This window comes from Cherax quadricarinatus, chromosome 15, assembly GCF_038502225.1.
Source record: "Cherax quadricarinatus isolate ZL_2023a chromosome 15, ASM3850222v1, whole genome shotgun sequence".
In the NCBI taxonomy this organism is placed as follows: domain Eukaryota; kingdom Metazoa; phylum Arthropoda; class Malacostraca; order Decapoda; family Parastacidae; genus Cherax; species Cherax quadricarinatus.
Window position 1 is genome coordinate 41,230,219 of NC_091306.1, and position 16,517 is coordinate 41,246,735.

General features: G+C 42.8%; 1 protein-coding gene across 1 annotated transcript in view; it reads right to left on the minus strand.

Annotated features, from left to right (window-relative positions):
• LOC128703308 (histone-lysine N-methyltransferase 2C) overlaps positions 1–16,517 on the minus strand; it is a 394,589-nt gene that overhangs the window by 16,605 nt on the left and 361,467 nt on the right. Inside the window, 3 exon segments of the mRNA XM_070085312.1 lie at positions 2,826–3,430; positions 3,582–3,659; positions 3,662–9,126. Of these exon segments, the coding sequence (XP_069941413.1) occupies positions 2,826–3,430; positions 3,582–3,659; positions 3,662–9,126 (6,148 nt within the window).

Consider the following 16,517-nt stretch of genomic DNA (forward strand, 5'->3'; position numbering starts at 1 on the left):
CTATGTTCACTTTCAACTTTCTACCTTTACACACATTCTCAAACTCATCCATTAACCTTTGCAATTTCTCTTTAGAATCTCCCATAAGCACAGTATCATCAGCAAAAAGTAACTGTGTCAATTCCCATTTTGAATTTGATCCCCCATAATTTAATCCCACCCCTCTCCCGAACACCCTAGCATTTACTTCTTTTACAACCCCATCTATAAATATATTAAACAACCATGGTGACATTACACATCCCTGTCTAAGACCTACTTTTACCGGGAAGTAGTCTCCCTCTCTTCTACACACCCTAACCTGAGCCTCACTGTCCTCATAAAAGCTCTTTACAGCATTTAGTAACTTACCACCTATTCCATATACTTGCAACATCTGCCACATTGCTCCTCTATCCACTCTATCATATGCCTTTTCTAAATCAATAAATGCAATAAAAACTTCCCTACCTTTATCTAAATACTGTTCACATACAGTGGACCCCCGCATAACGATCATCTCCGAATGCGACCAATTATGTAAGTGTATTTATGTAAGTGCGTTTGTACGTGTATGTTTGGGGGCCTGAAATGGACTAATCCACTTCACAATATTCCTTATGGGAACAAATTCGGTCAGTACTGGCACTTGAACATACTTCTGGAGTGAAAAAATATCGTTAACCGGGGGTCCACTGTATATGCTTCAATGTAAACACTTGATCTACACATCCCCTACCCACTCTGAAGCCTCCTTGCTCATCCGCAATCCTACATTCTGTCTTGCCTCTAATTCTTTCAATTATAACCCTACCGTATACTTTTCCTGGTATACTCAGTGAACTTATTCCTCTATAATTTTTACAATCTCTTTTGTCCCCCTTCCCTTTATATAAAGGGACTATACATGCTCTCTGCCAATCCCTAGGTACCTTCCCCTCTTTCATACATTTATTAAACAAAAGTACCAACCACTCCAACACTATATCCCCCCCTGCTTTTAACATTTCTGTCATGACCCCATCAGTTCCAGCTGCTTTACCCCATTTCATTCTATGTAATGCCTCACATACCTCCACCACACTTACATTCTGCTCTTCTTCACTCCTAAAAGATGGTATACCTCCCTGGCCAGTGCATGAAATTACCGCCTCCCTTTCTTCCTCAACATTTAAAAGTTCCTCAAAATATTCTCGCCATCTACCTAATACCTCCCTCTCCCCATCTACTAACTCCCCTACTCTGTTTTTAACTGACAAATCCATACTTTCCCTAGGCTTTCTTAACTTGTTTAACTCACTCCAAAATTTTTTCTTATTTTCATTAAAATTTCTCGACAGTGCCTCTCCCACTCTTTCATCTGCTCTCCTTTTGCATTCTCTCACCACTCTCTTCACCTTTCTTTTACTCTCCATATACTCTGCTCTTCTTATAACACTTCCACTTTGTAAAAACCTCTCGTAAGCTACCTTTTTCACTTTTATCACACCCTTTACTTCATCATTCCACCAATCACTCCTCTTTCCTCCTGCCCCCACCCTCCTATAACCACAAACTTCTGCCCCACATTCTAATACTGCATTTTTAAAACTATTCCAACCATCTTCAAGCCCCCCACTACTCATCTTTGCACTAGCCCACCTTTCTGCCAATAGTCATAAAATATGTATTACTTATTAGCAAACCTCTTTCTACACATAGCTCAATTAAAGGCTCCCCATTTTCATTTACCCCTGACACCCCAAATTTACCTACTATTCCCTCCACAACATTTTTGCCCACTTTAGCATTGAAATCCCCAACCACAAGCACTCTCACACTTGGTTCAAAGCTCCCCACGCATTCACTCAACATTTCCCAAAATCTCTCTCTCTCCTCTACACTTCTCTCTTCTCCAGGTGCATATACGCTTACTACAACCCACTTTTCACATCCAACCTTTATTTTACTCCACATAATCCTTGAATTAATACATTTATAGTCCCTCTTTTCCTGCCATAGCTTATCCTTCAACATTACTGCTACTCCTTCTTTAGCTCTATTTGAAACCCCTGACCTAATCCCATTTATTCCTTTCCACTGAAACTCTCCCACCCCCTTCAGCTTTGTTTCACTTAAAGCCAGGACATCCAGCTTCTTCTCATTCATAACATCCAAAATCATCTCTTTCTTATCATTTGCACAACATCCACGCACGCACATTCAGACTTCCCACTTTGACAATTTTCTTATTCTTTTTAGTAATTACAGAAAAGGGGTTACTAGCCCATTGTTCCCGGCATTTTAGTTGACTTTTACAACACGCATGACTTACGGAGGAAAGATTCTTATTCCACTTCCCCATGGATGTAAAAGGAAAAGTAATAAGACCAAGAACTATTAAGATAAAATCAAAGGAAACTCAGATGAGTGTGTATAAATAAACATGTACATGTATGTGTAGTGTGACCTAAGTGTAAGTAGAAGTAGCAAGACGTACCTGAAATCGTGCATGTTTGAGACAGAAAAAAGACACCAGCAATCCTACCATCATGTAAAACAATTACAGGCTTTCGTTTCACACTCACTTGGCAGGACGGTAATACCTCGCTGGGTGGTTGCTGTCTACCAACCTACATTATTTAGATATACATTCTGAGGTGGGAACCTCAGACCAAGATTGAAATATAAGTATCACCTAGTCTCCTGTCTGTCTCTACATGTGGGATTCTTACCTAGCACGTATTTTTCAATTTTAATTTTTGGCATCTTTTAGATTTTGACCAATACAGTATTATGTCTCCACCTTTATTTTCCTATTCTTTACAAAAGTAATTTTTCTGAATCAATAATAAAAGTTAACTCACCTTGCTAAATAAACAACACTTCTCCACTCATTCTTCATCTTCTTATACTGTGATGATCTTGAATGGACATGCAACTTACTATAGGGCACAAAGGGATCATAGGCCATGGTCAGGGTTGCTACACTTGCAGCTGTTCTGCAGTTGCTACTTGTTCTCACGGAACCGGCACTGGTACGCATCCCATGGTAGCGTTTGAGGTGCAGTTTGTTAAAGGGCTCTGCTCGAGCACAACCGCTTGGGTTCACAGCTAAGGGGAGCTCGAACAATGGATTACGGCCATACTTGAAGTTGTAGTCACCTAGTGTGTCAATACCTGGTAATGACTCCAGGATACGAACAATTGCTGGTTCAGTTAGGCCAAAGAGATCCTCTCCACTGATGTACTGTGGAAAGAGTCTCACAACATCTGCTTTGTGACGCATCTCTGTCAAAGGTTCAAGAACTTTGTTCCATACACCCTTAGGAGAGCAGCTGACAAATGTATGGTCTTCATAACCATCCTCTTTCACAGTTATTCTAAATTCTGGCTGAGCATCATTCTCATGGATTGAACACTCATAAGCACATCTCTTGTGAAGCCGACGCATGCTCCAGTAGAACCGAATCTGGGTAAGAATAATAAAAGTAAATTTATCATATTAGATTAACTTCTTTCTTCTATAAACTGGGATAACCATTACTACATATCATACTATGACAAAAATTTACATAAATTTTTTTTTCAATATAGCAAAGGACCAAAGAAGAATTACGTACCACTTGGTAACCCACAGGATAGATGCAATATGGAGTATGGAATGCCTGGAGCTGGTGTGGGAAAAGCTGCCCTATGGACATTTTGGATGTTTATGATGATAAACCCTTGGTAATTTGGGAGCTTGCAGTCGGTCTGCCATTTGATATGATGATGGTGGAGGAATGTTTAAGAGGTTAGCCAAAGAACGCAGCACACCAGATACATCTTCCCCTGCTTGAGATGAAAGTGTAAGTGTAACAGTGACATTGCCCATGTCTTTTAAGGGCAGTGCTGGCGACTGTCCAATGCGACTCTTCATTGTAATGCTTGAGAGACTACCAATGTTCTCCTTATCTAATTCTGGAATATCTTTACTATCTTTGTCAAGAGATGGAAGGAATGGTAACTGTCCAGGTCTTATGGGAGTGGGTACAAGAAGAGGGATAGATGGAGAGAGGGAACGGTCACGTTGATCTTCTTGGGGATCTTCATCCATATCAACCAGCCTAAGACCCTTAAATGGAAGGGGTGATTCAGGTAATATACATTCTGGAGAAGAAGAACTTAAAACGGTATCTGGAGAATCTGCATCTCTAGTTGGGGTAGGGGCTGGAGTTGGACGATTAGAGCCACTCACAGAATCACCTTCGCCTTGGTATTCATCCAGTGGGAGGCCAATCTTTGGTGGGGTAAATTCATGAATGTAAAAGCCACGCTGAGTGGGTGCAGTTTTTGCTGGAGTAACAATAGGTAATTTATCACCAAATGGCTGTGTATTATAAAAATCAGTGATATTTTTTATAGTTGCCTGACCTTCTGAACCTTCTAAAACCCCTTGTCGATGGTTATAATCTCTCCTGCCTAGTTTAGTCAAGTCACCACTACCAAACATTGGACATAGGTTAAAGTTTCTTGGTACTTCTGGTTCCATGATAGTGAGTGGTGGCATACTCCTTAACTGTTGCATCACACTGTCAATATATGCATCATAATCTTCTTCAACTCGAGATCCTTGTCTAGCTCGCTTGGCTGGCTGTACCTTGGTGTCCTTACTTTGACTTTTTCTTCTAGCTTGCTGAGCTCGTTTTTTGGCTTTCTTAAGCTCTTCGTGGTCTAAAGAATCTGAGCCATCATTTGGTGTGGTCATCTCAGGTGTGTGTTCTCCCGTGCTAGTACCAGTACCCATTACTGTCTCGGGAATCATTACACGCATCTCTGTTTTTAGAGCAGGATCACTATTTATTCGGTCTGCCATACTTGCTGGTGTTGGTGCAGCATTCATTATTGTGGAGTTAAGTGTAGGCCGTGATCCTGATACAAGATGAGTACCTGGTGGATGAGCATTAACTAAAGGGTGTTGACCTGGGTGGGCAGGTCGAAGGCCTGGATGGACAACCATATGAGGTCCTGAGGGAGTGACAGGGTGGCCCAGTGGACGGCTTGGGTGACTGACAGTAACCGTCTGATGAGTTGGCTGTCCTGGTATCACATGATGACCCGAAGAAGGGTTTATACCTGGATGAGCTATATGATGGGTTGTGACTTGTCTTATACCTGCATGCTGACTAGACGGATGTGGACCAGTAGTATGTTGAACTGGATGGCTCTGACCAGTAAATGGTACTCCAAGACGTGCTACTGAATGACTGAGGTTAACATGACCACCAGACTGGGCTATTAACTGCTGCTGACCTAGGACAACAGTGTGAGTGCCAGGATTTTGAGAAATCTGCTGAGGACCAGACACTACAACCGACCGTTGCATTAGTTGTGGACTGGGTCCTAAGGGCTGTGGTTGAGTTCCAGGTGCAATTACTGCGTGATGCTGCTGCTGAATGTCAGCACTTTGAGACATCATGGATGCAACACTAGTGGTATGTAACGCAGGAGCATGTGAGCTAGGGGCAGAGACAGGTACAATGCTACGAGGTACTATTATGGGGGTTGGATTAGGCACCTGTGAAGCAACTTGGGACAGATGAGAGGACTGCATCGGTATTGTTCCTTGTGAGGACCTAAATAAAACCAGCTGACCTTGAGGTGGCTGTTGCAGTGGGCTAGCACACCCAGTGTTCTCCAACAGTTGCTTTAGTAAAGCATTGGAAGACTCTTTACTCATCCCTTCATTCAGTCCCTCAGTCTTCAAAGGTCCTGTGTCCAATGAAGAATTTTGTGTTGTCAAGTGTGGGTGATTCATCACTGGCAATTGTGTAGTTGTTTGTGATGGTGCACCACTAATGGTCACATGCAGTGTGCCAGGGGGTTGAGAAATGCTTGGACCAGCCATACCTGAATGTGACATGTTAGGAGTACTACAAGGACCAGGGTGCTCATCATCTGGTTCCCTCTTAATAATGCTTGAAAGCGTAGGGAGTGAGCTATGAGGACTGGGGGCTGGAGATCCCATTAGAGGAGACTGTCCCTTGATTTGTGGAGAGTGGGGAGATGGATGATTTGACAAAGGAGATGGGGATGGAGATACACGAAGTACTGGACTTGCAGAATGCCCTGCTGGAGATTTAGCAGCAGGAGGAGGCATCATGGTTGGCCGACTCACTGGGGGAGAGGGTGTACGAACTGGTTTTCCTCCATGTATCATCATCATTCTCACCCCACCTTGAACTGCAACCTGACCACTTGTGGCTGGCCGTACCATAACATTACCACTGCGTACAATGGTTTGTTGAACCATCATTGGCTGTGTCACCATGCGTACCCCAACAGTCTGCTGTAATCCACTCTGTACAACAACTCCACTCTGCGATAAAGTTCCACTGGATGTTTGTATCCATGTCTGCTGTGATAGGGTCTGAGGAACACCACTGGATAACACTCCAACTGGCTGACTTATAGATGGATGCATCACTTGCTGCTGAGTTACTAGTTTATGACCTTCTAAATCAAGACTTCCAGGTTGTTGGGAAACTGGTGCTCTTATTAACTGTGTTCTAAATTGCCTGGCTCCTGGTTGAAGCTGACCAATAGATGGAAGGGTTCGTAGCTGTTGTGTGGTCACTGATGGTGCCCCAGTTGTATGTACCACAGGTCTTTGCTGTAAACCAATTTTCTGTACTGGAATACTTACCAGTGGGCGACCAAGAGAAGGCGTCGTGAGGGTCAATGCCGATACTGATGTTGAAGGCAAGCCTGTATTATTTGGAAAGTTTGTTAACCCACTTGATATCCCACTTACTTGGTCATTGATGCTGACCATAGTACTATGAGTGGAAACTTCATCTAGTGGTCGGTTTGTTGGTGCCATACTCAAGTTGTACATAGAAGCTGTGGTTGTGGCACAAGAAGTCACAGACATAATAGGCGGTGGTACAAGAGAACCACTTATGCCACCAGCACCTGTTGTGCCCACTGCCATACCCATTATGCTAGAGTGGGTTGTGGCCACACAACCTGTGACAATATTTGATGATGGATAATTTGTAGAGGCATTGACACTTGGTAATCTAATTCCAGGAGCTACTGCTACAGTATGACTGGGGTACATGTTATTTTGTGATAATATTGCACCTCCACCAGGAATACCTATTACTGCTTGATGTCGACTTGATGGAGGAATTTCAGATTTTGAAGGCTCTGGAATAACTACCTTATTAACAATGGACGAAAGGTGAGGCGTCATGGCAGCAGTCGTCAATCCTGCTGGTGAATATGCAGACTGGCCGGCTCGTGATACTGAACCTCCAATCATCCTTACTGGTCCTTTAAGACTTTCACTTAAAACATGGGCTAAACCCTCCTGTCCCTCATGAGTCTCTACATCATTTTTTGACAGTGCTGTGGTACTTACAGCCCTTAATATGGAAGAGGAAGAGGTGCTGACATTGGATGTAGTATTTGTAGATGCTACTGTTGCCATTTCATTGCTGCAAGTAGTTTGTACTGTATTATTTTCAATTTCTCCAAGGGGTGCTCCGCCCTTCAAGCCAAATTTGAAATGCCCCCAGCGACTTCTTAAAAGAGTACCACCTCGAAGTCCAGGTTTGAAATATCCAAATCTTCTTATGTGTGGTGGAAGAGGTGCTGGATTATTGGGATTATTAGCATTACCTCCTCCTCCTCCTCCTGATCTTGGTGCAACTGTTCCTACTCCAGCAGTGGGTGTAGATGAGGAGGCGGGTGAGGGTACTGCATCACTAGTGGGTGTTGGCACTGAGGGATGAGGACTATTAACTTGACTACTGTTACTACTGGCACCTCCCATATCACTATGAGGTGTGTGTGGCGCTCCACCTACCTCCCCCGTGCCAACACTGCGAGGTGTTAACGGAGTGCCTGGGTTTTCTGCACTATGAGAACGCATTTGAGGGCTGGCAAGAGGCACAGGACTTCTCAACCCACTATGAACTGGACTTGGCTTCATAGACATATTCCCAGATATAGGACTTGGAACTGGGCCACTGGGACTAGCCAGTGGTACTGGACTCTTCAAGCCACTATGAACTGGACTAGGTTTCATAGCCATTCCACCTCCTAATGGACTTGGAACAGGTCCACCTGGACTTGGGATGGGGCCAACAGAGCCTGGACTAGGAACAGGACCTGATCCAGATGGTCTTCGGAGAGGCATCACTCCTTGGGGGTACTGATGCCTCATCATCATAGTTGTTCCTTGGCCCTGGGGCATCATTACTCCAGCTTGGGGATATGATGCTCTTACTCCCATCATATGTGGTGACATTTGACCTGGTTGTACTGTCTGTGTACCTGGACTGTGAGCGGGCATTCTAACTCTCATTGGAGACACCATCATGTGGTGTGTCATACCTTGGGGTGCACCAGGATAAGTAGTTCGTGGACCCTGATCGGGATACCCTCCTCCTGGAGATGGCATGCGTGTTTGAGGGCTAAAAGGCGATTCTCCTGGGGATGGGTGTGGACCTGGAACTACCATAGCATGAGGAGAATGTTGTGGCACTATTGTGGGATTAGGAGATGCCACTGGTGTGTGGGGTGAGGGTACCATGGGGCTCAAGCCCATTCCTGGTTGTGATGAAGGTGATGGGGACATGAGAGGACTTTGAGGAGTAGAGTGCAAAGGCGATGAACCTGCATGACCCATGGGAGAAGCCCCAGTCATCATATTTCCTGGAGAGGCATTCATTACTCCACCTTGAGTACTTATTATGTGACTTTGTCGATTTCTTTTTTTATTGTTGTACTCTTGAACGATCATAGCATGCTGTCTGGCAGACTTTCTACACTGCTCTAAATGTCGTTGAATAGCAGATGCTTCCCTCTGGACACGGGCAAGATCAGCTGCATCATTTTCATTTAGCTCTTGACCATTCTTTTTTAGCGTCCTCTGGCGACTATTTAGGCTCTTGCGTTGCTTTCTAAGCTTAATTATCTCAGTTTCATAAAATCTCTGTTGTGAAGCAATTAAGCTATGTTGCTGTCCCAGCCACTGTTCATACTGATGTTGTTGCTGTCTCTCAGCATCAGTCTGAGGGTTATCAGGGGGTTGTGGAGGTGGAGGGAGTGTCTTAATATTCACTGTGCCTGGAGTTGATGATACAGATGCCCGTGTAGTAACAGCCTGCAGTAGAGCTGTAATAAAAAATATTACCATTAAATTTCATTTGGGTTTTTCTTCTTGAGCCTTAAACTGTCCAAACGCAGATCAACGTCCACGTGCATAGTGCTCCGGATGTAGATTTATGTCCGATTTTACATGCTTTCTTGTGTAAAAAAAAAAGTAGATCTATGATCGGAGTGCTATGCACCTGGACGTAGATCTACGTTTGGATAGTTTAAGGGTTAAGTGAGATTTCAACTTATCTAAGCTGTTAATTCTACTTTCTTAATTAATGAAAAAAAATGTGCTAGGTTTTACACATTTGAATGCCTCCTACTAAACACATGGGATATGAAGAACCAATTTCACTAGGCTTGACTAGGATAAAAGGATGCATAAGCAAAATATGAAAAAAGAATATATATGAGAAAGTCCCAACACTAAATATGAGGCACTGTAGGGGTAGGAAGGTGTCATATAAATTATAAATATAATGTAAACATGGAATTTTCTGTAAAGATTACCACCTTATATCAATCACAATGAAATTTAAAGAAATAATGCCATTGTCCTCATATAGGCTGGCTTATAATACATCATACAGTGATGAATTAGACACCTGTGCAACACTTGTGATCAGTCCATCAATCTTGATGAGGTTAATTATACTGATCACACCAACTCTAGGTTGAGGGACTGATTACCTTGAATTCCTTCTGATCTTCAACAATTCTTCTCTGTAGTAGACTGAGGAAGTCAATAGTTGGCAAAACATTTCCACAATAAAGACACCCAAGTGTTGCACAAGTGTCTTATTCAGCATCCCACTGGTTCTCTGAACATTTTTCTACACATCATATAGTACCCCTACACTGAGGGCTTATAAAGTAAAGCATTGTTAATCCAACTTCTAAATGGCAAGCACTGTGTACCCTAACAATCACTTCTCATAAATGCTCAACCCTGAGTCTTCTCCCACTGTTATGCTCAAAATGGTATAAATTACCAACAAGTGGATGATTAAGACACATGTGGAACAGCTAGGTATCTTTTTTGTTGAAATGTTTTGCCTACACAGTAGGCCACTTCTGTCAAGTACAGAGGCAGCTGGTGTAGTAGTGAAATGATGATTTAATCAGTCCATCAACACATAACCATGGTTTTTCAATTTTTCCCCATGTCTAACACTGTACACTAGTTTCTTACAATATCTGATGTATTTAAGGTGGTCAGTCCCTCAGCTTGAGGCTGAGGGTCTTAATCATCAGCATCTCCCATTAACCTCCCTCACTAACTCATACACATTAACTAGAAAACAGTTCAGCAAATACCAATACATATGATCAAAGTAGAATGACATGGAAAGCATATAAATCTATAGGGGAAGGAAGGCGGGGTAGGGGTCGTCCTCGAAAGGGTTGGAGAGAGGGGGTAAAGGAGGTTTTGTGGGCAAGGGGCTTGGACTTCCAGCAAGCGTGCGTGAGCGTGTTAGATAGGAGTGAATGGAGACGAATGGTACTTGGGACCTGACGATCTGTTGGAGTGTGAGCAGGGTAATATTTAGTGAAGGGATTCAGGGAAACCGGTTATTTTCATATAGTCGGACTTGAGTCCTGGAAATGGGAAGTACAATGCCTGCACTTTAAAGGAGGGGTTTGGGATATTGGCAGTTTGGAGGGATATGTTGTGTATCTTTATACGTATATGCTTCTAAACTGTTGTATTCTGAGCACCTCTGCAAAAACAGTGATAATGTGCGAGTGTGGTGAAAGTGTTGAATGATGATGAAAGTATTTTCTTTTTGGGGATTTTCTTTCTTTTTTGGGTCACCCTGCCTCGGTGGGAGACGGCCGACTTGTTGGGGAAAAAAAAAAAAAAATGAGCATAAGAAAGAAGGAACACTGCAGTAGACCTACTGACCCATGCAAAGCAGGTCCATGTCCCCCTCCCCCCCAGATTAGCCCAATGACCCACCTAGTCAGGTCACTTCCACTTAAGGAAGGAGTGCGGCATCAGACCTAGTAGCACAAGCTAGTCAAGTCTAACTCACATCCACTCACACCCAATCATGTATTTATCTAACTTATTTTTAAAATTACACAATGTTTTAGCCTCTATAACTGTACTCGGGAGTTTGTTCCACTCATCCACAACTCTATTACCAAACCAGTGCTTTCCTATATCCTTCCTGAATCTGAATTTTCCCAACTTGAAACCATTGCTGCGAGTCCTGCCTTGGCTGGAAATTTTCAGCATGCTATTTACATCCCCTTTATTTATTCCTGTTTTCCATTTATACACCTCGATCATACCCTCCCTAAATCTACGCCTTTCGAGAGAGTGTAGATTCAGGGCCCTCAGTCTATCCTCATAGGGAAGATTTCTGATACATGGGATCAACTTTGTCATCATCCTCTGTACGGTTTCCAGTGCATTTATATCCATTTTGTAATACGGTGACCAGAACTGAGCAGCATAATCTAAATGAGGCCTAACCAAGGATATATAGAGTTGAAGAACAACCTGAGGACTTCTATTATTTATATTTCTAGATATGAAGCCAAGGATTCTGTTAGCTTTATTGCAAACACTAATGCACTGTTGTCTTGGTTTTAGATTACTGCTAACCAGAACTCCTAAATCCTTTTTGCAATCAGTAGTATTAAGATCTACATTATTTTGTTTATATGTGGCATGGTTATTTTCCTATCCAACATTTGTCTATATTAAACTGCATCTGCCACTTCTCTGACCACTGCATCAGTCTATTCAAATCATCCTGGAGTGCTCTAGTGTCCTCATTAGAATGAATTGGACTGCCTATTTTGGTGCCATAAGCAAATTTGCTTATGTCGCTATTTATTCCCTCATCTATGTCGTTTATGTAAATTGTGAACAACAACGGGCCCAACACTGACCCCTGTGAAACACCGCTTGTGACGTGCCCCCAATCTGATTTCTCCCCATTTATGCAAACTCTCTGCTCTGTCAGCCATGCCTCTACCCAGGAAAAAATTTCTCCTCCTATTCCATGTGCCTTAAGTTTCCTCAATAGCCTGTGATGTGGAACTCTATCGAAAGCCTTACTGAAGTCCATATACACAATATCATATTCATTACCATGATCTACCTCCTCAAACACCTTAGTGAAAAAAGTTAGTAAATTCATAAGACAGGAACACCCCTTTGTAAAACCATGTTGAGATTCATTAATAAATTTATGCCAATCAAGATGGCTACGAATTGCTTCGTAAATAGGTATTACATTTGTCATTTTCCACTTATCATGCACTATGCCAGTTTGTAGTGATATGTTAAAAAGATTAGCCAATGGTATGCTAAGCTCCTCTTTACATTCCTTAAACACCCTTGCAAACAGTTCATCAGGGCCTGGGGATTTGTTAGGTTTTAATTTCTCTATTTGTCCGAGGACCATGTCACTAGTTACCGCAATCATGCATAGTTTATCATCATCCTGTTCCACATAATCTATTATTTCAGGAATTTTGCTAGTATTTACCCGAGTAAAAACTGAGAGAAAGTAGGTATTGAAAATTTAACACGTATCCTTATCACTGTCAGTGATCTGACCTGAGTTACTCTTAAGTGGGCCAATCCTGTCCCTAATCTTACTTCTGTATACCTGAAAGAACCCATTTGGGTTAGTCTTCGAATCCCTTGCAACCTTAGCCTCATAATCTCTTTTTGTTTTTCTTATTCCTTTTTTGTTTCACTCTTTAATTGAATATATTGATTTCTTAACCGCTCATCCCCTCTTTTGATACGCCTATATACGCCTCTCTTTTGACCAATGAGATGTTTTAATCTATTGTTCATCCATTTGGGATCATTTCTGTTAGATCTAATTTCCCTACTCGGAACAAAAGTTACCTGGCCAGCTAGAACTATGCTCTGAAAAACGTAATAGTATTGGCAACCAAGATCACCTACCTGACCCATAGTCAGGACACCCCAATTTAGCCCATCCAGGTAATTTCTCAGTCCCATGAAATCGGCCAAGCGAAAGTCTGGGACAGAGATTTGATTGCAATTATTTGGGTAATTCCATGATATATTGAAATTAAGTGATTTGTGATCACTTTCCTCAAGCTCATCATTAACGTCAAGATTATTAATTAGTGATTCTTTGCTGGCAAGAACCAAGTCAAGCAGACTGTTTCCTCTAGTTGGTTCTGTCACAAACTGTTCTAAAAAGCAATCCTGAACCGTATCAAGAAAGTCACTAGACTCAAAATTTCCTGTCATATTGTTCCAATCAATTTGTCTAAAGTTAAAATCTCCCATTAACACAACATTTTCATATCTAGATGCCTTATGAATTTTGTCCCATAACAGCTTACAACACTCCCTATCAAGGTTTGGGGGCCTATAAATCACACCCAAAATTAATTTGTCACGACCCTCGAGAAACTGTAGCCAAACAGATTCTGTGTCTGATGCTTTTAATCTTTTATGGGGTTTTAACACAACAATTTTTAAAATTTTCACTGAAAATACATGGCCATTCCCCCCCCCTTCCTGTTGACCCCATCCCGTGGGAATGGGTTTACAGCCCCCGAATGTTGCCCTTCCCGAAGGCATTTCTCTTTCAGGTTGAACTAGGTCTCTGTTATACCAATAATATCTATATTACAGATTATGTATGAGTGAGGTGAAAGTGTTGAATGATGAAAGTATTTTCTTTTTGGGTCACCCTGCCTGAGAGAGAGAGAGAGAGAGAGAGAGAGAGAGAGAGAGAGAGAGAGAAGAAGGGCAGAAAAGACAGACAAAAGACAGACGAGGGGGGAAAGAGAAGACAGAGAAGAGAAAAGAGGGGGAAGAGAAGACCCGAGAGAGAAAGAGAGAGAGAGACAGAAAAAGAGAGAAAACAGAACATAATGATGTCAACGAGGAAAAACGTCAGTTGATCAAATGAAAAAGCTGGCCCAAAAGATGGCTCCAACCATCCCGTTCCCTACTTGTATGTCTCATAACAAAAACCCTTTTAAATGGCTTATTAGGTAACCCGCTCTTGGGTTGCCAATAAAGTTGGGGAAACCTTAACCTGTAAATAGCTGTCAATAAAAAACTAGGGATCCTTAGTTTTCCAAAACCCTGTTAAAAAAAAAAAAAAAAAAAAAAAAAAAAAAAAAAAAGAGAAAAGAGAGAGGGAAAAAGAGAGAGAGAGACAGAAGAAGAGAGAGAGAGAGACGAGAGAGAAGAGAGAGAGAGAAGAGAGAGAGAGAAGAGAGAGAAAGAAGAGAGACAGAGAGAAAAAGGGGAGAGAGAGAGACCCGAGAGAAAAGAGAAGGGGCGAGAGAAGGGGAAAAACCCGAGAGAGGGCAAAAGAGAAAAAGAAAAGGGCAAAAAGAGAGACAGAGAGACAGAGAAAACAAGAGAGAGGAGAGAGAGACAAAAGAGAAAAGGGCAGAGAAGAAAAGAGAGACAGAGAGAAAAAGAAGAAAACAGAGAGAGACAGAGAGACAAAAGGGCAGAGAGAAGGGGGCAGAGAGGGGGGAGAGACAGAGAGAGACAGAGAGAAAAGGGAGAGAGAGACAAAAGAAGACAAAAGAGAAGGGGGAGAGAGAGAGGCAGAGAGAGAAGGGGGGAGGGCAAAAAGACAGAGAGAGACAGAGAGGCAAAAGAGAGACAAAAGAGAGACAGAGAGAGAGAGACAAAAAAGAAAAAGAGGGCAGAGAGAGAGACAGAGAGAGACAGAGAGAGAAAAAGAGGGCAGAGAGAGGGGGGAGAAGAAGAGAGAGAGAAGAGAGAGAAGAGAGGAGAGAGAGAGAAGGGAGAGAGAGAGAGAGAGAAGAGAAGAGAGAGAGAGAGAGAGAGAGAGACAGGATGGGACCACCCTTTCTAGTAGTCAAGAAAAGGGGGACCTCGCTGGGGAACCTTTCCACCCAAAAAGCAAAATTCCCGGTCAGCAAAAGGGGGCCCCCCTTGGCTAGCTGCAAAAACTTTTCAAAACTGTCAGTGGTGACAATAAGGCAAAGGGGGTGCATTTCCTTCTTAAAACACTTACCAAAAAAAAGGCTGTGGGGCCCCGACAAATTGAGCCCAAAATTGTTGAGAAGAAAGTGCAGACCAGCTAACGGGACCTCTAACCGCATCTTTCAGCACTGCCAGTACAATTAAAATGGCCCTCTCCATGGAAAAAGGGGAAATGTAAATCCCTTTTTTAAAAAAAAAGGAGGCAAAAAGAAATCAGAAAACAGACCAGTGTTTACTCCTGCCTCACTGGTAAGATCCTTTAGACAATAAAAACCCAAGACAAATGACAGATTTTTTATTTTCCCCTCACTACTTTGTGATCGTCAAATATGGCTTCAGGAAAGGTCACTCTGCTGCTGATCTGTTGTTAAATTTTTACTAAATTTGGGGAATCAGGGTGAATCCAAAATTAAAACTTTTGGTAGCACTGGACATTGCTGGCGCTTTTGGCCAGTGGCTTTTGGGGTCTGCTTAAAAAATTCAAACACTGGGAATTGCGGGGTCACCATGTCTCCTCAGTGATTACCCCTTTATGGTAGATCTCTAAGGGGTAGTCCCCAATGGAGCCCGGGAAACAACAGGGCATCCTGTTGGGCAGCGTTCCACAAAGGAAATTTTGCTGGGGCCCCTGTTATGGGAAAGTCTCCCTTTAAACCTTCTTCATCTCATCCCAGGGAAAACCCCATGCATATGCAGCGACTGTACACTTTTCATTTCACTTATCCAAGAGAAGAAAAGCCAGCTGCTCAAACTACATCAATCACCAATGGAGCTTTTTCGGGTTGGGGGAAAAAGATGGCAAATAACATTTTCACCTGGGCAAAAAGATTTTCGTCTCCCCAGGCACCATGATGGAAAAAACCGGGCGCGTGGGAAGGATGAATGGGGCGAAAGTTGGCACCCGGGAAAAGTTGATATCCTTGGGGTGAAATTTTACTCCCAAAATAACCATGGGAAAAACCATGTTGTAAATCTTCCCAAAAAAGGCAGCCAGGAAGCTTACAGCCCGGTATCTCGCATCTGTTTACAGTAGGGGTTTTCAAAAATCCTGTCGCGAGGCACAAAAGCGCTCACACCTTGAGTATCTCCCACTTTCTTGGTTTTTCCTGCCCCCTCTCATCTCCCACTGCTTGACAAAATGAAAAACAAAAGCAAGGCCTCTCATCTCGCCTGGAAACCCCTCCTGGGTAGATCTGTCATTTTTAGCGACCTTCAACATAGGAGGATTTGGGGGGCCTTACAACATGTACAAAACCCAATTTGTCAAAAAAAACACCCTTTGGGTCCCCCGAGGACAGCGTGAAACAAACTTTTTGCCACCCAAAGGGAGGGAAAAACAGCAACTTACTCTGGCTGTACCCCTTTTCAGAACATCACTCCATCTGAGGGTCATACCCAGGATGGCTGGGGTATGGGAAAACATTCT